The following is a 25081-nucleotide window of genomic DNA, read 5'->3' on the forward strand; positions in this document are numbered from 1 at the left end:
CCCAGGGCAGCCCAAAGTGACTTACAACCTGTTGTTGTTGTTGTTGTTGTTGTTATGTTCCACGGTGACACTCCAAGGCCTTCTTTGTCGTGTTTCCTGTATTTTGGGGGGAGAGAGAAGGCTGTTCTCGGGTCCTGCTCCCCCACTAGGGAAACTGAGGCAGCCCCCTCAGGCAGCAGATGCAGGGAGGGGCAAAGGAGGGGACGGAGCTGAGTCCCATTTGGCCAGCCCTGATTTAATCCTCTATCCTCTCATCCAGTGGAAGGTGCTGTCCCATTGCCAGTGTTTTAGACACAATGCAGCAGCCTTGGGAAGTCAGTGGTGCAGGATGATTTGGGAATGTGTGCAGTTGGTTGGACTGTATCAGGAAGATGTTGGAGATAACGGAGGAAGGAGGAAACGAAATACAGATATTCAGCGTTTTCAGGGGAGGGGGAAGAAGGGGAAAGTGTGTCCCCCCAGATAAGACTCCCATCCTCCCTGGCCATGGGCCATCCTTGCTTGGGCAGGTGGTCCTTTGAGTCCAACCACATCTGGAGGGCCAGAGGTGCCTCAACTCAGCATAGAAGGTTCCTCTAGGGCTCAGTGTTACTTGGGAGTTGGTGGAACTGGATCTTAAGGGTTCTTGAGACATTTCCAAGGGATTGTGATTGGTATCCAGACCCTAACACTATAAATCCAAGGTGTCCACACTGAGCAGTTTATCAACCCTGCTGGCTCCTGGGGAAGACCTTCTGAAGGAAATGGTTTGTCTCCAAAGTTGCTTCCTTCCTTTCTCCGCTGCTGCTGCCCACACTAAAGGAATGTCTGGATGAAATCCCAGGGATGTCTGGCTCCTATGTCCAGTTGATATTCTAGAAAAAAGTGTGGCTAAGATTCTGAGTCACAATCGTGGCTGAGAAATACAGCCAGGGAATATGAAACTGTTTTCAAAATTGGTTTCTTCTTTACACATCATCGTTGTTGTTGTTATTATTATTATTATTGTTATTGTTATTGTTATTGTTATTGTTATTGTTATTGTTATTATTATGTTACGTTCAGGTGGACACACCACTGGTTTCATCTTCTTTCTTTTCTTTCCAACAATCAGTGTTATTCACCTTTAATACTATTTCAGTGTCACACATATTTTTATCTTGTGATCTTCATATGAAAAGAGGTATAGAAATTTAATAAATAAATCCCAGTTGGAGCAGAGCTAGAATATCCAGAAGCCCTTGGCCACCCAGGGCAAAGGAGAAAGAACAGTGAGAGAGGCCTGGACAGGGAAACTCCGCTAAGATAGGCCAGTGTCAGGAGGCGGGTGCGAGACCTGGCGGCATATAATTATTTTATATTTATTACTTTTCCAACAATTTAAACACTACAAAAACAATACAATACAAAAACACTACATAACATTGACACATTAAACTAGCAAAACAAAACAAAAACAATCAAACAAATCAAACAATTTCATTATCCCATCTTTCATTCACTTATTTCCCCGACCTCCTCACACCTCCCTTTTTGTATTCCACTTCTGTTAATTGTTTCAGCAATTCCTTTCCATCTTCCTCTGTTTTCTATCCTATAATTATCTTAACACATTCTAACCTTATTTTTTTCCTTTCATACTCTATTTATTTATACTTAATTCCTTATAACATTTCTACTAAAGCCATATAACTTCATTCCAACATTTTTCTAACATTCATTAATTTTACAGTATTTCTGTAAATAGTCTTTAAACTTTTTCCAATCTTCTTCCACCGACTCTTCTCCCTCGTCTCGGATTCTGCCAGTCATTTCCGCCAGTTCCATATAGTCCATCAACTTCATCTGCCATTCTTCCCGGGTGGGTAAATCTTGTGTCTTCCAATATTTCGCGATAAGTATCCTTGCTGCTGTTGTTGCATACATAAAAAATGTTCTATCCTTCTTTGGCACCAATTGGCCGACTGTGCCCAGGAGAAAGGCCTCTGGTTTCTTCAGGAAGGTATATTTGAATACCTTTTTCATTTCATTATAAATTATCTCCCAGAATGTCTTAATCCTTGGGCATGTCCACCAAAGGTGAAAGAATATACCTTCAGTCTCATTACATTTCCAACATTTATTGTCGGGCAAATGATAAATTTTTGCAAGCTTGACTGGTGTCATGTACCACCTATAAATCATTTTCATTAAATTATCTCTTAGGGCATTAAATGCCGTGAATTTCATACCTGTGGTCCATAACTGTTCCCAGACAGCCATCATTATGTTATGTCCAACATCTTGTGCCCATTTAATCATAGCTGATTTCACCGTTTCATCCTGAGTGTTCCATTTCAACAGCAAGTTATACATTCTTGACAAATTCTTAATTTTTGGATCTAACAATTCTGTTTCCAATTTTGATTTTTCCACCTGGAAACCAACTTTTTTGTCCAAATTGTATGCCTCCATTATTTGATAATAATGGAGCCAATCTCGCACTTTATTTTTCAATTTTTCAAAGCTCTGCAATTTTATTCTGTCTCCATCTTGTTCCAGAATTTCCCAATATTTCGGCCATTTGGCCTCCATATTGAGTTTTTTCTGTGCCTTCGCTTCCATTGGTGACAACCATCTTGGGGTTTTCTTTTCTAGCAAATCTTTATATCTTGTCCAAACATTAAACAATGCTTTTCTAACAATATGATTTTTAATCGCTTTATGTACTTTTACCTTATCGTACCACAAATATGCATGCCAACCAAATGCATTATTGAAACCTAGATCCAACACGTCAGTGTTTTCAAGAAGCAGCCATTCTCTCAGCCAGCAAAAAGCAGCTGATTCATAATAAAGTTTAAGATCTGGCAGGGCAAATCCACCTCTTTCTTTAGCATCAGTTAATATCTTAAATTTTATTTGAGGCTTCTTGCCCTGCCAAACAAATCTGGAAATATCTTTCTGCCACTTCTTGAAACAATCCATCTTATCCAAAATTTGTAATGTTTGAAACAAAAACAACATCCTTGGCAGCACATTCATTTTTATCACAGCAATTCAGCCTAACAATGATAACTTCAAATTTGTCCATATTTCTAAATCCTTTTTCACTTCAATCCAACATTTTTCATAATTATCCTTAAATAAATTCACATTTTTGGCAGTCATGTTAACCCCTAAATATTTCACTTTCTTAACCAGTGTTAGTCCTGTCTCCTCCTGAAACTTCTCTCTCTCATTCACAGTTAAGTTTTTCTCTAAAAGCTTGGTTTTTGTCTTATTCAGCTTAAAACCTGCTACCTGTCCAAATTCTTGAATCAGTTCCAATACCCTTTTAGTACTAGATTCTGGCTCCTGTAAGGTCAATACTAAATCATCAGCAAATGCTTTCAGTTTGTACTGTTTAGCTCCCACTTGTATACCTTTAACCTCTTGGACCTTTCTTATCATGTTTAACAAAACCTCAAGGACCGATATAAAGAGCAATGGAGAAATTGGGCAGCCTTGCCGTGTCCCTTTCTCAATCTTAAACTCTTCTGTCACTACATTGTTCACAATTAATTTTGCCTTTTGTTCTGAATAAATTGCACCTATACCATTTTCAAACCCTTGACCTACCCCCATCCCCTGTAAATTCTTCTTCATAAAACTCCAAGAAATATTCTCAAAGCTACAATATCTAGAAGCCCTTGGCTACCCAGGGCAAAGGAGGAAGAACAGTGAGAGAGGCCTGGACAGGGAATCTCCGCTAAGATAGGCCAGTGTCAGGAGGCGGGTGCGAGACCCGGCGGCATATAATTATTATAAATCATAATTGGGGTGGGTGTCTCAATCTGGCCTTCCCAGCAGTCAGGCTCCAGCTGCTTTCCTTCTGCATCTCCAGCTCTCTCCATTCAAGAATGCAAGGCTGAGAGATGGAGGTCCAACCCCAAGAACATTCTCCAACTGAGCACTCCTTCAACCGACCACAAGCACCAAGCCTTGTCACTAGACTTATATATGGGTCTCCCAAAATGGTCAGTATGGACCTCCTGAGGCGAAAGGGAATGTGCAGGTGATTAATAAAGATCTAGAGGTCGAAGGGGATGAAATGTGGCCCAAGGGGTGGAGGATTATAGTGCAGCAGATGAAGAACTTCATGATGATCTTTGGACCCTGATGAATATTGGCCAGGTTCATGGAACATAGAGCAGCTCCCTTTCCTGTGAGAAACCACTTTTTATAAAACGTAAACCCCACAGTTCAACCGTATTCTAAGATAATGCTGCTTCATTAATGCTTAATTAAGGGTTAGGAAAGGCTGATGATGCATGACCATTATTTAACATTACTTCATCTGTCTTTCCTAAAAATTTGGAACATATGGAGGACAGGAAAGAATGTACAAGACGTCAAAATAAGAGCAGGTGCTAATTGATGTGTGTATTATTCCTTTGTTCTCTTCCCAGGTTTCCTTTCCCCCGCTCCTCCCTGTTGAAAGAAGACAATGGAGAAGGCAGTCAAAATTCTGGAGGGCCATGTCCAATGGGAATAACAAAGAAACCATATAAATTCATGGAATGTGAAAAGAGAGAGGAGAAACAATTTGAAAGTATGGAGTGTGGGACGAGTTTCACTGACAGTGGAACACTTGGAAAACATCAACGGACTCACACAGGAGAGAAACCATTTAAATGCATGGAGTGTGGAAAAAGCTTTGGTTGGAGTTCAAACCTTCGTATACATAAACACACTCACACGGGGGAGAAACCATATAAATGTAAGGAGTGTGGAAAGAGCTTCAGTCAGATTGGACACCTTAAAAACCATCAACGAACCCACACAGGGGAAAAACCATATAAATGTATGGAGTGTGGAAAGAGCTTCACCGATAGTGGAACATTTAGAAAACATCAACGGACTCACACAGGAGAGAAACCATTTGAATGTATGGAATGTGGAAAGAGCTTTATTGATGGTACAGCACTTAGAATCCATCAACGGATTCACACAGGGGAGAAACCATTTAAATGTTTGGAGTGTGGAATGAGTTTCAGTACGAATAGAAGACTGAATATTCATCATAAAACTCACACTGGGGAAAACCTATTTAAATGTATGCTGTGTGATAAGAGCTTCACTGAGAGTAGAAAACTTAGAATCCATCATCGAACTCACACAGGGGAAAAACCATATAAATGTATGGATTGTGGAAAGAGATTCCGTCACAGTGAAACACTGAGAAAACATCAATGGACTCACACAGGGGAAAAACCATATAAATGTATGGATTGTGGAAAGAGCTTCATCGATAGTGGAACATTTAGAAAACATCAACGGACTCACACAGGGGAGAAACCATTTAAATGCATGGAATGTGGAGAGAGCTTTATTGATGGTACAGCACTTAGTATCCATCATCAAACTCACACAGGGGAAAAACCATTTGAATGTATGGAGTGTGGAAAGAGCTTCACTTGTAGTGGAACACTTAGAATCCATCAACGGACTCACACAGGGGAGAAACCATTTGAATGTAAGGAGTGTGGAAAGGGCTTCACTTCTAGTGGATCCGTAAGAAGACATCAATGGACTCACTCAGAGGAAAAACCATTTAAATGTATGGAATGTGGAAAGAGTTTTATTGAGAGGAGAGAGCTGAGAACCCATTATCAAACTCACACTGGGGAGAAATCATTTAAATGCACCGAGTGCGGAAAGAGCTTCAGTCGCAGTGGAACACTTAGAAAACATCAACGGACTCACACAGGGGAGAAACCATTTAAATGCATGGAATGTGGAAAGAGCTTTAATGATGGTACAGCACTTAGTATCCATCATCAAACTCACACAGGGGAGAAACCATTTAAATGCAAGGAGTGTGGAAAGGGCTTCATCACTGTTAGAAATGCTAGAAGACATCAACGGACTCACACAGGGGAGAAACCATTTAAATGTATGGAGAGTTGAAAGAGTTTCTTTCAGAGTGGAACCCTAATTTCACACACAGGAAACTTAGACAACATCAACAGACTCACTCGGGGACTAGCAAATAAATGTATGGAGTGTGAAAAGAGCGTCAATTGAAGTCGAAACCTTAGCAAACAGCGAACTCAAAAAGGGAAAACCACTTACGTATATGGAGCTTCAGTCCTGATGTTCTTAGAAACCATCAATGTACTCGCAAGGAGTAAAAGCTTTAAGAGTTGAAACCCTACAATCCACAAACTGAAAAATCTAAAATGGTTTGACTGGAAGGAGTGTGGTGCTGGGATGGATGCTGGGATGTTTTTGCCTCTACGCATGGGTCTGGGAATGTTCTGATCAGTTCACATTGAGTTCAGTACCCTGACCTGTTCTTGACGCATTTTTGACCACATCTACGGAACGCGATTGTTATGTTCTTTCATGTCATGCAAAATCAATCATTAGTAATAGTTTAAGTCTTGATACTCAATCACTAGTTAATAGTTTAATAAGGTTTCACGCCTGTCCAATTCTGTGTTCCCTTTCCCACCCTTTAATCTATTGATGATTAATACCTATATTCAACCCTTGCATTGTATTCATGTTAACCAATCAGCAACAAGCACATATGTAATGCTGTAATATTCAATAAAAGGGACCCTCCGAGACTTGCTCGAGAGATGCCTCCCGTATGACAGCTTGCCATTTGTCTCTCGCTTATTTCAACCCAACAGTGTGGGAAGTGTTTCAATTGCTTTATATATAGATAATTTTATTAATACAGTGGTACCTCGGGTTACATACGCTTCAGGTTACAGACTCTGCTAACCCAGAAATAGTGCTTCAGGTTAAGAACTTTACTTCAGGATGAGAACAGAAACCGTGCTCCAGCGGCGGAGCAGCAGCAGGAGGCCCCATTAGCTAAAGTGGTGCTTCAGGTTAAGAACGGACCTCCGGAACGAATTAAGTACTTAACCTGAGGCACCACTGTATATAATTTTATTTACAAATTGCGTTCAAAAATGGAAGCATTCACCTCTGGGTTCTTGGCGTTTGAAAGCCCCAAACGTTCAACTTCTGAAGCATTCTACAACCGAGATTCCACTGAGAATCCAGCAATAGTGTGTTGTCCAACGATATCCATTCTTTTAACCAACACAAAGAGGCTGCCTCATAGTAGAAAATCTAGCAGTGCGAAGCCACCTCTATTTTTAGTATCTATCGAAATTTTATAGTTTATTCTTGGTGTTTTCCCCCTGCCAGAGTAATCATGAAATATCTCTTTGCCATTCGTTAAAGAAGCTTGTATTATTTATTATTGGTATCATTTAGAATAAAAACAGTATCTTAGGTAAAACATTTCTCTTTATGGTTGAAATCCTTCGTAAAAGTGAAAGTTTCATCCTCCCCTATATTTCCAAATGTTTTTAACATTTTTTGATACTCTAACGTAATTGGAATATGTTGTAATTCAGTGTTTTTCAAATAAACCCTTATTTAGTCTCCATCTATACAATGAACTCTTTTCACTCCTCATTATCATCCATGTTGAGTTTTGATCTGATATAGTTCTTGGCTGGTCTCTACAGTCTTTAATCCTGTAGGCAGTCCCTTCAATATCCACATCATGTTTCTTCTTCCCGCAGAATCCTTTGAATCAGAAGAACATGTTTACTCTTGTTCTAATAGGTGTCTGAATCTCCAAGCATCTGGGTTGGCAAACTAAGGCCTGTGGGCCAGATCAGGCGCAATTGCCTTCTGGATCCGGTCTGCGGACGGTCCAGGAATCGCTGCGTGGATTGCCAGCACGCACGTTCTTTCCCTCTCCCTCACCCGGCGGCGCTTTTCTCCTCAGGGTCGAGCAATCTTGTCCCACACCGGGTGCCATCAACGGGGGGAGTCGGCTCACCCGCCTGCCTGCCTCAGAAGGGTGGCGCTGGGAAGGGGGTGTGACACTGGCTGCCGGCTGCTGCTGAGTTTTCCTCTTGCTCCTCCTCCCTCTCCCTCAGTCCGCCCTTCCTTTCTTTTCTGTGCCCCTTCTCCGTGCCGCTTCCTCACGCGCTTTCTTCGTCACCCCCTCCCTCCTTCATTCCTCCCATGGCGTTCAGGCGGTTTGTTGCAGCGGCCGCAGCTGCCGCTTGCGGGTTGGGAAGCAGCAGCAGTTGGTGGGTAAAAGCTCCAGCAACGCCCCAGTTCCTCTGCCTCCGTCCTTGGCTCCGCTGGGGCTGCTGCTTCTGTCTTCACCGGCCAACGCAGCCTCCTGCCCTGCCCTGGCACCTGGCTGGAGAAGCCCAACTGGGGCTATTGGGATGACAACTGGGACAGGTAAAGCCAAACATCTTCAGGCCTCTTTGCAGACAGGCCAAAATCGCTCATTTCCCCCCAAAATATAGTCCGGCCCCCAACAAGGTCTGAGGGACAGTGGACTGGCCTCCTGCTGAAAAGTCTGCTGACCCCTGATCTAGTAGATCCATTGTTGTAACCATATCAAAAAAGTATTTGGTATTTTGCCTTCTTTTGAGACACTTTCCGTCAGTGTTCTGTCATAGTCCAGTGATCCTACTCCCTTAAATTCACCCGTAATAATTATATTTCTGTCATAAACCTCAGACATACTTTCCTCCAATAGTTGGAAGAAATCTCATGCGAAGAGGGGCTCTGAAAGTCCCAGTCCCAAATCTTCATCCTGCCACCCTAAGATATTATAAGCAGGCCCCACATTCCTCTTTCCACCTGCAATAGGGAGGTTAGAACAACACTTAATACCCTGCAGGCATCATAAGAGCCAGAATTGCTTAAAACTGCAGGGAGAGAGAGAAAAAGTGGATTTGAAATGACCCAACCACAAGATGAAAAGTCTCCCTCCTAAATGAGGGAAGGGGGAGGCATGGGGGGGCTTTTGAAGTCTCCCTGCTGGCAAGGGAATTCCAGAGCAAGGGCGCCTCTGTCTGTCTGGAATCCCTCACTGCCTCATCTCCAGCAGGAAGGGGGGATTTCCAGACTGGGACCTTTCGCTCTCAGGGGGAGGTGCTGGGGCCTGGGCAGCTGGATGGATGGATGGACATCAGCCTGCAGAAATGCTCCCCCCTTCCTTTCACAGGACTGTTGTGGTGTTGCATGTGTGTGACAAGGGAACACTCAAGAACACCTCTCAATCCAGGGGGTGGTTTTTGAATGGGGGGAGGAGAGGGGCTGGTGTTTGAAGCTGGGCTTGGCTGTTAGGGGGCGAAGCTCAGCAATGCAGCCGTTGCTCTGCATGCAGAAGGACCCCGGTTGAGTGCTTGGCATGCAGAAGGAGGCCCAGAAGGAGATCCTCCCCCGGCCTCCACTTGCCCAGTTGGGGGGGGCGGGGGCCGGGTCCCCATGGAGCCCCCAGAGCAGGAGGCCAGAGGCAGCGCCGCCCCGTCGCCTTCCCCTCCGGACACAGGGAGGGGGGGCTGCTCTTGCAGATGTAGCTCTAGGGACACGCGCGTCGGGAAAGGCGCCGGAAGTGGCGCTGCCAAACGCGCCGGAAGTGGCCAGACAGGGAAAGAAGGAGGGGCGTCGCTGAAGAGCCCCCCTCCCCCCGTCGCCGCCGCCCTTTCTATTGCAGACAAGGAGAGCGGACTAATCTGGAGCCAGGGAGGCGGAGGACGAAGAGGTAAAGAGGGAGAGAAGGGGGGGGAATAGAGGGGGGGATAAGGGGGGAGGAGGACGAAGAGACCCCCCCGTAAGGAGAGCGCCCTCCCTGGGGCCCGTCGACAGGGGCCCCGATCCAGGCGACCCAGGGGGGAAGGGGGGACCCAACACCTGCAGGGCTGGCCTTGCAAGATCTCCTGGGCAGCAGCAGCCCCGCCAGACTCCCCTTTCTCTTTCCTGGGGGGCCGAGAGATGCTCAGCTGCCCTGGCGGGAAGGGGAAGGAGGACCCCAAGCAGGGCTGGGGGTGGGGCTGAGGCCCCCCATTCTCCCGGCTTCCCCCTGGCAGGTATCCCTGGGGTCGTGGGGCTGGGTCCCTTTTCGGTGGGGAAACGGAGAGAGGGAGTCCAGGGAAGGGTTAATGGAAAGGGGGAGGAGCCTCGACAGAGACCCCTCCCCTTCCATCACATCTTATTCCCCAGTCTCCCTGCTGGCAGTCTGGCAGTCCCAGATCATCTGCATTCACTAGGACTCATCTCCATACTTTGATTTGTCCTGAATACCACCAATTATAGCCAAGCCCAAACCCAAAAGTCCTGCTAGGATGCATCTTGGCTTCCCTGCAGATGAAACTGAGTGTGTGAGGATGGATAATATTGTCATTTATCCGTTTCAGATCCCTAAGTAGTAGCCTTTGCCAGGACATTGTCCTGTTTGCCTCTGTATAGTTCCAGCCTTATTTCAGACATTGTGGTAGATTGCAATCAGGGTGGATTTGATATAAATCAAATTGATTTCAATCACAATTTACAATAAATCACTAGTCAGTATGATTCTATTTAAATCAAAAATTTCTGATTTGGTTACACTATTAGAAATACACAGACAGATAATTATGAAATCATTCTGAGGTTTAATAAGTTTACTGTCTATATTTGGACAACGGTTCTGCTGTAATTTATTGGAAGGAGAAAAATAATCATTTCCTTAATAACAACTTAAACGATTTATTTAACTAAAACAATAATATTATAGCATGTTGGTAAAAATATTTTTTTATATCAAAATCAACAACCAAGCAGGCTGAGTTTTAGCACACATGAAAAACTCGGAACTTAAGCATTTCACCACCTCCACTACCAGCCACCCCTTTGGATTGGCTTCTGCATCCAGGTGCCTATTCTGTACAGTTAAGTGTTAGTGCGGTTGTTGGAACCCAGTGGGATTGGGAAGAGGTTGCCAGCCCTGAAGAGCCTTCAGCGCTTGCCTCAAGTCTGACTTGCACAATTATTACACAAAGACCCCAAGATGTGTGGAGTATTCTGCTCACAAGGTTGCACTTTCATTTTTACTGCTTCACACTTAGCTACTTGTACAGATCTCTTCCACTGCAAACCATCTGTTCATTGAACCTCTTAGAACTTAGAATTTTAAGGGGTTGATTCAGTAGAATCGTAGAGTTGGAATAAACCACAAGGGCCCTTGAGTCCAACCCCCTGCCAAGCAGGAAACATCATCAGAGCACTCCTGACATGTGGTTGTCAAGCCTCTGCTTAAAGACCTCCAAAGTAGGAGACTCCACCACACTCCTTGGCAGCAAATTCCACTGTCGAACAGCTCTTACTGTCAGGAAGTTCTTCCTAATGTTTAGGTGGAATCTTCTTTCTTGTAGTTTGGATCCATTGCTCCGTGTCCGCTTCTCTGGAGCAGCAGAAAACAACTTTTCTCCCTCCTCTATATGACATCCTTTTATATATTTGAACATGGCTATCGTATCACCCCTTAACCTCCTCTTCTCCAGGCTAAACATGCCCAGCTCCCTTAGCCATTCCTCATAAGGCATCGTTTCCAGGCCTTTGACCATTTTGGTTGCCCTCCTCTGGACACGTTCCAGTTTGCCAGTGTCCTTCTTGAATTGTGGTGCCCAGAACTGGACACAGTACTCCAGCTGAGGTCTGACCAGAGCAGAATACAGTGGCACTATTACTTCCCTTGATCTAGATGCTATACTCCTAGTGATGCGGCCCAGAATTGCATTGGCTTTTTTAGCTGCCGCGTCACACTGTTGGCTCATGTCAAGTTTGTGGTCAACCAAGACTCCTAGATCCTTTTCACATGTACTGCTCTCAAGCCAAAACCTAGGTCTCCCCCAACAAACGTTTGAGACTAGCTCCCCTAAATCTAAAAGATGGATTAAACTGCGCGCGCCTCTGGGCGCATGCCGCTGCCCTGCTAGCTCTGATAAGCTCCTCCCACAGCTAATCACCTGCCTCAACAGAAACCCTGCCTCCTCTGACCTTTGAACAGGGAGAGAAGCTAATCAGCCACAAAGAAACACACAAGAAAACCCTTTTGCTCCTCCTTCAGCAGCTGCCCTGCAAGCTGTGTATATAAATTTGCAAAGGAACAATGGGATTAAGGTTTCCCCTCAACTCTGTATGTTTATTTTATAACATTTTTCCTGTGAAGAAAAGGCATGTAATCTCTGCAGACACAAATTCACACTTTTGAGAATGGCAAAAACAAGCATCTGTGACAATATCTTCTCATTAGAAAAACCTCCCCAAATAATCTTACAGAATTCCCCCACCTCCCGCAGAAGCCGCACACCCTTTAAAGAGCACGCCGCTCTTGGGGGCTTTTCCCTGAGGAGGGAGAAGGGACTGACTGGCTGCGTCAGTCCCTTCTCCCACCTCGTAAAAAAGCCCGCAGGAGCCGCACGCTCCTTAAAGGGTGTGCAGCTCCTGTGGGCTTTTGCGGGAGGTGGGGAATACTCCCAGAGCTTGTGGGGCTGGCGGGGGAAGCCCGGGATGAAGGCTCGCTGCTGCCCTGCGGAGGCTTCGCGGGCTACCCCAGAAGCCAGAACAGCTACAGAGTGCTGCGCAGCGCTCCCTCTAGCTGTTTTAGCTTCTGCCTTAGTGGCGCAACGCCTCCCCAGGGCACCGGGGAGCTCTGCTCAGCGCTCCCTTTAAATAATATTTTTTTCTTGAATTCCCCCTCTAGAAACTAGGTGTGCCTTATGATCAGGTGTGCCTTATGGAGCGAAAAATACTGCAGGTAGGAGAAAATAACAGAGGCCAACCAGAGTATATGGAGAAGCAAAGCGGCTAGTAAGCCTGGTCTTTATTGCAACAGTGTCCCCCCCCCTCACCACAACCAGGAGGGAGGTGTGCAAGGCCTTATATAGTCTTTTGCAATTGCCCACCCAAGACCCCCCCCCCCCAAATATCATACGGAAGGAGACTGTCTACAGCAGGAATACATCACAGGAGGCGGTCTACAGCAGAAAACCTGTCCCCAAGGATACCTGTTAATGGTCACTAACTGCATTATCTGGGCAGCCTGGCCATTCTTTTGTGATGGTAAATACTTTAGTTCCTGAATCCAGATCACAGGCCCACCCTGTTCATCCCTCCTTAAGGCAGTATTTGTAAGCACAAAGACAATGGGAAGGCTTCCATTTGCCTCCTTTACTGCAGAGGAATATTTGAGTATATTTCTGAGCACAATTCAAAGTGTCGGTGCTGACCTTTCAAGCCCTAAACGGCCTCAGTCCTGTATACCTGAAGGAGCGTCTCCACCTCCATCGTTCAACTTGGACACTGAAATCCAGCACTGAGGGCCTTCTGGCGGTTCCCTCATTGCAAGAAGTGAGGTTACAGGGAACCAGACAGAGGGCCTTCTGGGTAGTGGCGCTTGCCCTATGGAATGCCCTCCCATCAGATGTCAAGGAAATAAGCAGCTATCTTATTTTTAAAGACATCTATAGGCAGCCCTGTTTAGGGAAGTTGTTAATATTTAATGCTGTGTTATTTTTAACACTTGATTCCCCAGAGTGGCTGGGGAAACTCAGCCAGATAGCCAGGGTATAAATAATAAATTATTATTATTATTATGGCATTGGGAGAGTTAAAATGATTTCAGGATGGTTCTCCTGTAATTTTTCAGACATGTGGTTTGTATACTTACTGTGAGGAATGTGTGTGGTTGCTCACGAAGTAAACAGCCAGGACTCTGTCCTGCCTTTTACAGCTTTTATTGAGTGGGAAACTATGTACGGTGCAGAAGTCCAAAATCTATATCTGCCTCAATCACTAGTAGATTCTGGGAGTGGTTTCTTTTGGTTTGCTCTCCAGCACAAAAGCCCAGGAAACCTCCCTCTCCTCCTTTCTTCCTTACTTTATTTCCCTGGTGAAAACTATGCGACGGAAGCAGCACGTCACTCTCCCTTTCTGTCTCCCTGGGAGCGGTGTCGTGGCTCACTTCAGCCTGAGTGAGCCTTTGCTTCATAATAATGATGATGATAATAATAATAATAATAATAATAATAATAATAATAATAATAATAATAATAATAATAATAATAATAATAATGTAATAATAATAATAATAATAATAATAATAATAATAATAATAATAATAATAATAATAGTTTATTACTTGTACCCCACCATCTGGCTGGGTTTCCCCAGCCACTCTGGGCAGCTTCCACAAAGACCAAAAATACACTAAGATGTCACACATTAAAAACTTCCCTGAATAGGGCTGCCTTAAGATATCTTTTGAATGTCAGGTCTTCCGGGTCAGCGCCATTGGTGAATGGCGGAGTTCCTCCGACCGGAGGAATGGGCTCCATGGAAACTGGGTCTTCCCGCCGCGGCGAAGGTGGGGACCCGCTAGAAATCCCAGGCAGAGGAAGTCTGGGAACGTGGGGTTCAGCTGGGCACCAGAAGCGCCCCCCTACTCGCGGGGAACCCCATTTAGGGGCTCCGGAGCGAAGTGGGGTGAGAAGCGCGGTGCTACGAACTGACTGCTACTTTCACGGAGTGAAGCCGCACAGCCATTGCCAGAGAGTGCTGACTTTTTCCTGTGGACAATTGGACTTAAAACAAGTACCTGTGAGTAGAAACGGAAAATTGGATCAAGAAATTGCTTAATTTGGTATTGAAGCGTGAAGGTGCAAAACAGGAAGCCTGCCTTCCGATTTTTGTATATAGACTAAAGCAAAAACTCTGTAAGCTAAAGCCGGGAAAGCTGTCAAAAAAGCCTAAATTTCCTTCATTCAGAATTACTGAAACCCCCCTTGGAAGCAGGAGAAGGGGGAAAACTCTGTTTAACCCTAGCAGGAGAGGGAGTGAAGAAGGATAAGTTTCCACCGACTCTAACCTGGGAACGGGGTGTCAGAGACAGAAACTGTTGGAGAGGTTCATTGACTGTGAATGAAATATTTTGACAGATAGCCAATGAAGAGAAACAAGTTGATTCTAATGTTGTCTTTTGCATTTTAAAGAAACAAAATATCTGAAAAATATCTGAAATATCTGAAAAATGAAAGTAACTTTCTTTAGCCTTTAAAAAAATGGATACAAACAGAAATTGTCTCCTCTAGAGGGAGCTTGTTAAATTGTTGCTGCAGTATACTTGAGGACCCAACATCTGTGAGATTAAGATCGTGGGAACAGTCTTTTCTGACCTTGACCAAAGATGAGCTGGGAGGAAGATTGGGTGCTTGCTTTATGCAAGACAAATGCCTTGCTGGAACAGATGCACGAGAAGATGGACTTGATGAATGAGAAAATGGATTTGACTGTTGTGGTTAATAACTGTGGACAAACAGGGAACATTGATACAGAAATCATCCAGGGACCAACGTATGAATCTGTACTGACGGGGCAAGTGCAGATGACAATGGAGGAGGATGCGGCTGCACCTCAAATAATACAAATGGAGAGACTCGAGGCCCTACAGGAGCATAAGCTGCTGTCATTGAAGATTGAAGTTGGAGTGGGCCAGGGGGAGTTTGGAGCTGAGGAGGTTCTTAACCTTGGAGAGACCTTGAAATATGACTTTAAATACTTTTTGGATTATATCGAGGATTGTGGGGAGTGGGACTCTGGGGAATGGGCAGGCTGGATGAAGGGAGATGGAGAAAATTTTGGGTTGGAATCCCCCAGAGACCTACTCCTCAATGAGAAAGGAAAGAAATTAAGAAAGAGACCAACAAAAAAAAAGGAAAAGGGCAAGAAACAAGAAGAAGAAGAACTGCAGAAGGGACATGGAAGAGACTTAAGGGCCTTGGACATAAGGCTTCCAGGTTGATGGACTAGATGGAATGGGCAGTAAGGGCTGACAAAATCCGAGACCAGGAAGAAGAGATGCTGGATGATGATTGGAAGAAAATTTATTAAAGGAAACTTTTTATTTAGAATTAGCTTTATGAATATTAGGGGAAATGTTGGAATGAAACTATATGACTCTAGCAGAAATGATATCAGGAGCTATGTATATTTGAAAATTAAGATTTAAGCTTTAAGGTATTTTGGGGTTAGATAAGGTTAAATAAATTAAGGTAATTTGAATAACAGAATATGGGGAAAGATGGAAGGAATTTGTTGAGTTAATTTTTAGGTTAAATTGTTAAGATAAATTTTTTAACAAGAATTGAGAAAGATGGAAAGAATTTGCTGAAACAATTAAACTAGAATACAAAAAGGGAGGTGTGAGAAGGTCAATGAAACAAGCAAATGGAAATTATAGATATGCAATTTGGGATTTGTGTCTTTTTTCTCTCCTCTTTTTATTTTCTTCTGCTGTATTGTTGCATTGGTTTTTATGTTTTTATTCTCTTTTTTTGTATTGTAGTGTTGTTTTGTATTTTTTCTTTTTTTGAAATTCTGAAATTATTAATAAATATTTTTTTAAAAAATGAATGTCAGGTAGTTGTTTATCTCTTTGACATCTGGTGGGAGGGTGTTCCACAGGGCGGGCGCCACCACCGAGAAGGCCCTCTGCCTGGTTCCCTGTAGGTTTGATTCTCGCAGGGAGGAAACTGTCAGAAGGCCCTCAGCGCTGGACCTCAGCGTCTGGGCAGAACGATGAGGGTGGAGACGCTCCTTCGTGTATACTGGGCCGAGGCCGTTTACCTCACCTCTAACTGCAATAAACTCATGAGCTTGTGCCAAAAATGCAAGGTGAACTCCCTCCCCAGTCAGAAATTACCCTTGAAGGAACCCCATGCAGTCAAAAAATGTGCTCCTTGAACAACTTGCTGGTCTCCTCCACTGTCGCTGCATGGGAACATGCCTTTAGTGCCCCTTCACAAGTCCATTTGTCATCTGGGAACATGAGCCTGGCCACGGGAGGTCCCTCTTCCTCCCAGTTCTCGGGCTTGCGAGATAGTGCATCTGCCCTCACGTTCTGCTCTCCCGGAACGTACTGGATCCTAAAGTTAAAGCTGGCAAAAAACTCCATCCAGCGAATTTGTCTTTGGCAAAGCACATGCGCGGTCCACCAGTACTCCAGGTTCTTGTGATCTGTGCACACCTGTATCTGCTGCTTTGCCCATCAGGAAGTGCCTCCACTGCTTAAAATAGGCTGCAAAAATAGCCAGCAATTCTTTGTCATAGATACTTTAGTTTTGCTCCGATTTGTTGTTTCCTGGAGAAAAAGATGCACGGCCTCCAATCTCCCCCAGCATCTTGCTGCAGCAGGACCGCTCTGATCGCCCGATCAGAGGCGTCAGTTTCCACTCGCAACGGCTTGTCTAGGTTCATGTGCAATAGCTGCCCCTCCGATGCAAAAACCTTCTTTAGTTTATCCAATCCCCTCTGTGCCTCCTCAGTCCACAGAAATTTCTTCCCACTGAGGCAATCAGTTATGGGCGCTGTCAAGTGGGCAAAGTTCTTGATAAACTTTCTGTAGAAGTTGCTGAAGCCCTGGTATCGCTGGACATCCTTCTTTGTCTTGGGGCTTTGGGTGTGGAGGATTAGTATGCAGAGGATGAAATATATCATTAGAAACTATGAACGACACAAGTAGAAGGCATGTTCATGGACATTTCTTCATTGCAGGGGGTTGGACTAAATGGCGCCCGGGGTCCCTTCCAACTCTCCAGTTCTATTATTCTATGACACGGGGAGGACATGGGAGAATGAATGAGATGTTTAAAAAGGAGAATATGCTAATTGAACTTTTTGTGTTTCATATTCTTTTGCTCTCTCTACCTTGAAACCCGAACAAGACTTTATTTTCCACGCGCTCCAAAGCAAGCAGTGCAGAAGACTTTTCAGGGTATGGAGTCTGGAACAAACTTCACTGGCAGCAGAACACTTAGAAACCATCAACGGACTCACACAGGAGAGAAACCATTTACATGTGTGGAGTGTGGAAAGAGCTTCAGTAAGAGTACAAACCTTTGTTCACATGAACGAACTCACACAGGGGAAAAACCATTTAAATGTATGGAGTGTGGAAAGTGCTTCAGTCTGAATTCAAACCTTAAGAAACATCAACGGATTCACACAGGAGAGAAACCATTTGAATGCATGGAGTGTGGGAAAACCTTCACTTGTAGCGGAACACTTAGAAGACATCAAAGAAATCACACAGGAGAGAAACCATTTGAATGTATGGAGTGTGGAAAGAGCTTTATTGACAGTGGAAAACTTAGAATCCATCAACGGATTCACACAGGGGAGAAACCATATAAATGTATGGAGTGTGGAAAGTGCTTCCGTCAGAGTGGAGCCCTTAGAGTTCATCAACAGATTCACACTGGGAAAAAACCATTTAAATGTATAGAGTGTGGAGCGAGCTTCACTGACAGTTCAAGACTTAGAATTCATCAACGGATTCATACAGGGGAGAAACCATTCCAATGCATGGAGTGTGGAAAGAGCTTCAGTGCAAGAGGAACACTTAGAATTCATCAACAGATTCACACAGGGGAGAAACCATTTAAATGTATGGAGTGTGGAAAGAGCTTCAGGAACAGTGGAAAATTTAAAATACATCAACGTATTCACACTGGGGAGAAACCATATAAATGTATGGAGTGTGGAAAGTGTTTCACTGACAGTGAAACACTTAGAATTCATAAGTGGACTCACACTGGGGAGAACCCATTTAAATGTTTAGAGTGTGGAAAGTGCTTCAGTGCAAGTGGAAACCTTAAAATTCACCAGGTGATTCACACAGGGGAGAAACCATTTAAATGTATAGAGTGTGGAAAGAGCTTTACTACTAGTGGAAACCTTAGAATTCATCAGCGGATTCACACTGGGGAGAAACCATTTAAATGTATAGAGTGTGGAAAGAGCTTCCATAAAAGTGAAACACTTAGAATTCATCAACGGACTCACACAGGGGAGAAACCATTTAATTGCAGGGTATGCAGTAAGAGCTTCATTGATCGTGGATCACTTAGAACCCATCATCGAATTCACACAGGAGAGAAACCATATAAATGTATAGATTGTGGAAAGAGCTTCAGTGGAAGTGGAACACTTAAAAAACATCAACGGATTCACACTGGGGAGAAACCATTTAAATGTATAGAGTGTGGAAAGAGCTTCATTGACCATGGAACACTTAAAATTCATCAACGGATTCACACTGGGGAGAAACCATTTAAATGCATGGAGTGTGGAAAGAGCTTCATTGACCATGGAACACTTAAAAAACATCAACGGATTCACACTGGGGAGAAACCATTCAAATGTATAGAGTGTGGAAAGAGCTTCATTGACCATGGAACACTTAAAATTCATCAACGGATTCACACTGGGGAGAAACCATTTAAATGTACAGAGTGTGGAAAGAGCTTCAGTGGAAGTGGAACACTTAAAAAACATCAACGGATTCACACTGGGGAGAAACCATTCAAATGTATAGAGTGTGGAAAGAGCTTCATTGACCGTGGAACACTTAGAATTCATCAATGGATTCACACTGGGGAGAAACCATTTAAATGTATAGAGTGTGGAAAGAGCTTTAGTATGAATAGCAACCTTAAAAAACATCAACGAATTCACACCGGGGAGAAACCATTTAAATGTATAGAGTGTGGAAAGAGCTTCACTGACAGTTCAAAACTTAAAATTCATCAACAGATTCACACAGGGGAGAAATTTAAATGCTTGGAGTGTGGAAAGAGCTTCAGTGCAAGTCGAACACTTAGAATTCATCAACGGATTCACATGGAGAGTGGAAAGAGTTTTCGTCCAAGTGAAACACTTTGAAAATCTCAATAGACTCTCGAAGGGCAGAGACCATTTCAATGTATGCATTGTGCAAAGAAGTTCACTGATATTGTAAAATCTAGAAGACATCAATAAGCTCAGACAAGAGAGAAATCATGTAAATGTCAGCAATATAGAAAGAATTTCTGTCAAAGTTTAAGTCTTCCATGTATTGAGATGAAGGAAGCATCTCCCAATAGTAAGCATAATGTAAGACTTAATGCAAGCGTCCCCACCCTCTGCCCTCCAGCTGTTTTGCGAGTACAGCTCCCATCATCCCTGACCACTGGACCTGGTAGCTAGGGATGATGGGAGTTGCAGTCCCAAAACATCTGGAGGGCCAAGTTTGAGGATGCCTGACTTAATGTAATGTTACATAGAGAGGGGGAGAGTGTTGCTTTGGAAGCAGGGCTGGGAATAGTAGTAGTAGTAGCAGCAGCAGCAGCAGCAGCAGTAGTAGTAGTAGTAGTAGTAATATATATAACCTGCCCATCTGGCTAGGTTTCCCAATGCCCTCACTGTAGACAGCTTAAAAACATGGGGGGAAACATCAAGCATAAAAAACCTCCTGATACAGGGCTACCTTCTGATGTCTCCTAAAAGTTGTGTAATTCTTTATCTCCTTGACGTTGGGCGCTACTGCCAAGGTCATCTGCCTGGTTACCTCTAACTTTGCTTCTGTGTGTGTGTGTGTGTGTGCATGTGTATGTATATATATATATATACTCCCACCACCAGAGGCTGGGTCCACCTCTGCTTCACAGATGATCTTGCAGTGCAAACTTGGGCGGGGGTGGGATACCCCACTTTGCAGCTGGCTTTCCTGGATCAGTCCCTCCCCCCCCCACTCTACTAATCCCCAGAATGAAGGGGCGGGGGGAGCCCTTCCCTACTCTTCTGATCTCCAAGGCCTGCTGTGGGTTGTGTGATGCCCCAAACCATTATCCCACAGGACACATGGATCCCCACTCTGGGGGAACAGAGGAGAGAGACTGAACAGGCCACCCGCCTCCTCTAAAATGCCCCACCAGAGCAAAGCACCTGCTCTTCCTGAGACTGGAGTGAGTGATGGGGGGAAGAAGGAGGAAATGTGCAGAGACCCCTCCAAATCCATTGTGCATGACTGCATGTCTTCTGCCAGGGGGAACAACCCGCAGGGAAGGGGTGTGTTTCAGGACATGCAAGGCCAGCGTGCAACCCAGTCATGAGTTGGCTGTGTTGCCTGGATCATGCCTTAACCTCCTCAAGGAAGGATTCATTCTTTTCTGGGTATCTTGATCTGGTGTTTTCCCTCCTCTCCCTATCTTGCCCTTATTTTTGTGCCTCATTAAAATAAACTAATGCGAGTTGAAGGAGTTCTCCAGCTGTTTCTCTCCCCTTCGCAAGTGTCTCCAGAAGGTAAATGACACCACCGAGTGGGGTTTGGGAGAGGCGTCCTTCCTGGCGCCAAGCCTTGAAGAGGAACATTGCAGAGGTCAACAGACAAGGCCCAGCCTGCTGTGCAATCTTATATCTTCCGGCTGCCGAGATCTCTTTGGATCTGCTGGTCGCCCAGTAGAAGACAAGTGGTATCCTTTTTGCAGATCATCTTTCCCCAAAGGACAACCTGCTGGCGTGAGGCACTCGGGGCTCGTCCACACTTGGTTCCCCCACTTCTCCCCTCTTTACAGCTGAATCAGCAAACAGCAGTCAGGTTCTCCACACATTGCCCTTTGTTGCCATTCAGCAGGGAAGGAGTTTTGCCAGGGGAACTGGAGGGGCAAACAACCAACTGCTGTGGCCTTTGCCTCCTGGGTGGGGGGCAAGTGGCAGCGTGGAGAGGATACGGATATGCTCGTACCCCTTCCAATCTGCGCCCCATCCCGAGGGACGAAGGTAGGGTGAGCAAGGATTACTCACCTCTGTCACTGGTGTTGTGCAATGCCAGGTCTATAGGCAACAAAACCGCCACCCTGTGAGACTTCTTCACCTCGCACGGGGTCGACCTGGCTTGTGTGACGGAGACCTGGGTGCGCGAAGGGGAAACTGTTACCTTACGAGAGATGGCGCCCCCGGGTTTCTCCGTCCTCCACCAGTCGCGGACTGTGGGCCGGGGGGGAGGGGTGGCATTATTAATTCGGGAAGATTGTTCTTTCAGGGCTCTACCATCGCCATCGATCCCCGGCATCGAATGTGTTGGCCTAGTGTGGGGCTCCGAGGTGAGCTTGGCTGTCTGGCTGGTGTACTGGCCACCTAGCGCACCAGCAGCCACCCTGTCAGGCCTATTGGAGGCGGTGGCCGGCTGGGCCTTGGAGTTCCCTAACCTATTGGTATTGGGGGACTTCAACATCCATGCTGATGCCATTCCCTCCTCACAGGCTCTGGACCTGGTGTCTTCCATGGCGACACTAGGGCTCTCCCAGTTTGTTTCGGGCCCCACACATCAAGCAGGCCACACGCTGGATTTGATCTTTGGCGCCGGTATAGATGTGATCATGTCTCCTGCGATGAAGGTGCCATGGTCTGATCACTACGCACTGAAAGCCAGGATTGATTTTCCACCCCCACCCTGCTTAGGTGGCGAGCCAATTTGGGCTCGCCCGCAGAGGCTGATGGACCCTGATAGATTCCGTCAGGCCTTGCGGGACATTGCTCCCCCTGGCGACTCATTGACTGAGCTTGTTGAGGGCTGGAATATCCAGCTCCTAGCAGCCATCGATGAGATCGCACCTAGGCGCCCTCTGCGACCCCGCAGAAACCGGGCTCCCTGGTTTACTGAGGAGCTTCGGAAAATGAAGCGGGACCTCAGACGGCTAGAGCGAGTATGGCGGGGTGCCCGTGACGGAGCCTCAAGAACATCTTATAGGGTTTTTATGAAAACCTACGAGATGGCAGTGAAGGCCGCTAAGAAGTCCTACTTCTCGGCCTCCATTGCCTCCGCTAGCTCTCGCCCGGTGCAATTATTTAGTATAATCAGGTCTTTAACGTCCCTTGAAGGACAGCCAAATTTAAATAACAATTCGACACACAGCTGTGAGGCATTTGCGAGCTTTTTTGCGAAGAAGGTCCTGTTGCTCCGCCATGACCTCCCTGCCAATTTGGATACAATAAAGGAACTGGAGGCCCCTCGACTGCCCTCGGGTCCAGTATTGGACCACTTTGACCGGATATCCCCAGCCGATGTGGACAGACTCCTCCGAGCTGGAAAGCCCACCACCTGTCCTCTTGACCCGTGCCCGTCTTGGCTGATTAGAGCGTGTCCAGACGAGGTGCGGCCCCCCCTGGGGGATATCATCAATTTGTCCCTTGGCATGGGGACATTCCCAGGGGAACTGAAGGAGGCAGTGGTGCGCCCGCTCTTAAAGAAAACATCATTAGATCCTTTAGATCTATCCAATTACCTCCCGATTTTGAATCTTCCGTTCCTGGGTAAGGTGATTGAGAGAGCGGTTGCTGAACAGCTTGGTAGGTTTCTGGATGAAACATCTGCTCTGGATCCATTCCAGTCTGGCTTCCGCGCTGGTCATGGGACCGAGACGGCTCTGGTCGCCCTAACAGATGATCTCCGTAGGCAGCTGGATCGAGGCGGGGCGGGGCTGCTGATTCTTCTAGACCTGTCAGCAGCCTTTGCGAACTCCTGGACCACTTCCTTGCCGACGTGGGGATCCAGGGCACAGTCCTTCAATGGCTGCGCTCGTTTCTCTCTGGTCAGGGAAAGAGGGTGGCGCTTGGGGGGGAATTGTCATCGCGCCACTCCTTGGTGTGTGGAGTGCCTCAGGGTGCGATTCTCTCCCCGATGCTTTTTAACATCTTTATGCGCCCCCTCGCCCAGCTTGTTCGGAGTTTTGGGCTGGGTTGCCATCAGTATGCCAATGACACCCAACTCTATCTGTTGATGGACGGCCATCCTGACTCGGCCCCAGATACACTGACCAGATGTCTGGAAGCTGTGGCTGGATGGTTACGTGGGAGCCGGTTGAAGTTAAATCCTTCGAAGACAGAGGTCCTCTGGCTGGGACGGGGTGATATGGGATTGAGGGGGCAACTCCCATCTCTTGCGGGGGTGCAATTAGTGCCAGCATCGTCCATTAAGAGTTTGGGTGTAATCTTCGATACCTCCCTCTCTATGGAGGCGCAGATTACAGCTATAACAAAGGCGGCATTTTTTCATCTCCGCCAAGCTAAGCAGTTGGCTCCTTAACTCTCTCGCCCTGACCTAGCCACTGTGATCCACGCGACGGTCACTTCCAGACTGGATTATTGTAACTCGCTCTACGTGGGGCTGCCCTTGAGACTGACCCAGAAACCCCAGTGGGTGCAGAATGCCGCGGCGAGACTCCTTATGGGGTCTTCGCTGCGAGATCACATTCACCCGGTGCTATACCAGCTGCACTGGCTCCCGGTGGAGTACAGGATCAGGTTTAAGGTGCTGGTTTTAACCTTTAAAGCCCTATACGGCCTAGGACCCTCGTACCTACGGGACCGCCTCTCCTGGTATGCCCCACAGAGAAATTTACGGTCTGCAAATAAAAACATCCTAAAGATCCCAGGCCACAGAGAGGATAGGCTGCCCTCAACTAGAGCCAGGGCTTTCCGGCTGTGGCTCCGATTTGGTGGAACGCTCTGTCACAAGAGACTAGGGTCCTGCGGGACCTGACATACTTCCGCAGGGCCTGCAAGACAGAGCTGTTCCACCAGGCCTTTGGTCAGGGCGCAGCCTGACTCCCTCCTCTGGCAATCTGCACAGAATTTTGCTTGATGGTTGCCATTAATTTGATTTTAATTTGACTTTAATTAATTTTATAATGAATGTTTTTAGAATGTTGGACTATTTTGATTGTTGTTAGCCGCCCTGAGCCCAGCTCTGGCTGGGGAGGGCGGGATTTAAGTAAAATTTGTTGTTGTTATTATTATTATTATTATTATTATTATTATTATTATTATTATTATTATTATTATGGCCCACCTTGTTCAGCCTCCAGTTCTCTCCCTGGCTGACCAGGTGCCCCCAGAAAGAAGCCGGATAGCAGGATCCGAGCTCAAGAGCGAGGGGCTATGTGAATAGACCAGGAGATTATGGGAGACCCGGGAGCCAAACATGAGCACCAGAATCCTCTCCTCTCCCTGGGTTTCCAGCAACTGATATTCAGACGCTTTGCCACCTCCAACTGGCTATTAGCCATCAATAGCAGTCTCCTCCAGGAATTAGAACTCTTGTGTTTTAAGATCTCATCCATTCTCCCATATCCTCTCTCTGTCATAGAATCATAGAACTGAGGAGTTGCAAGGGATCCCAGGCCGGTGGTGTACTAAGGCCAGGGGGCACTTGGTGCAATTTTTATTTTTTTGGTCAACCCCCCCCCCCCAATTGAAATTATTAAAAGAAGGAAAAATAAGATACAGCTGCAAGCCTGTATTTCTGGTTTATTATTTACTTAACATTTCGAGCGTAAGCATTTAAAACCTCCCCCCCCTAACTTTGTTCTCTGCAGATTTTGAAATCAAATCATCAAAACCAATTCCTTTCACTTTTGTCTGAAAGAAAAAACCCCTCCCCCTT

General features: G+C 45.7%; 2 protein-coding genes across 2 annotated transcripts in view; one reads left to right on the forward strand and one right to left on the reverse strand.

Moving 5' to 3' along the window:
• Positions 1-20250, forward strand: part of LOC308580575 (uncharacterized protein) — an 87732-nt gene extending 67482 nt beyond the window's left edge. Inside the window, exon 2 of the mRNA XM_081182428.1 lies at positions 17544-20250. Coding sequence (XP_081038554.1) covers positions 17596-19542 — 1947 coding nt within the window. The 5' untranslated portion in view covers positions 17544-17595 and the 3' untranslated portion in view covers positions 19543-20250. The remainder of the gene's footprint in view (positions 1-17543) is intronic.
• The window catches only part of LOC308580498 (uncharacterized protein), a 332166-nt gene extending 310241 nt beyond the window's left edge, over positions 1-21925 (reverse strand). The window contains exon 1 of the mRNA XM_081182217.1: positions 21442-21925. Coding sequence (XP_081038343.1) covers positions 21442-21922 — 481 coding nt within the window. The 5' untranslated portion in view covers positions 21923-21925. The remainder of the gene's footprint in view (positions 1-21441) is intronic.
• Positions 21926-25081: the final 3156 nt, after the last annotated feature.

The sequence above is a fragment of the Podarcis bocagei genome, assembly GCF_964188305.1.
Source record: "Podarcis bocagei genome assembly, chromosome: 2".
NCBI classification, from domain to species: Eukaryota; Metazoa; Chordata; class Lepidosauria; order Squamata; family Lacertidae; genus Podarcis; species Podarcis bocagei.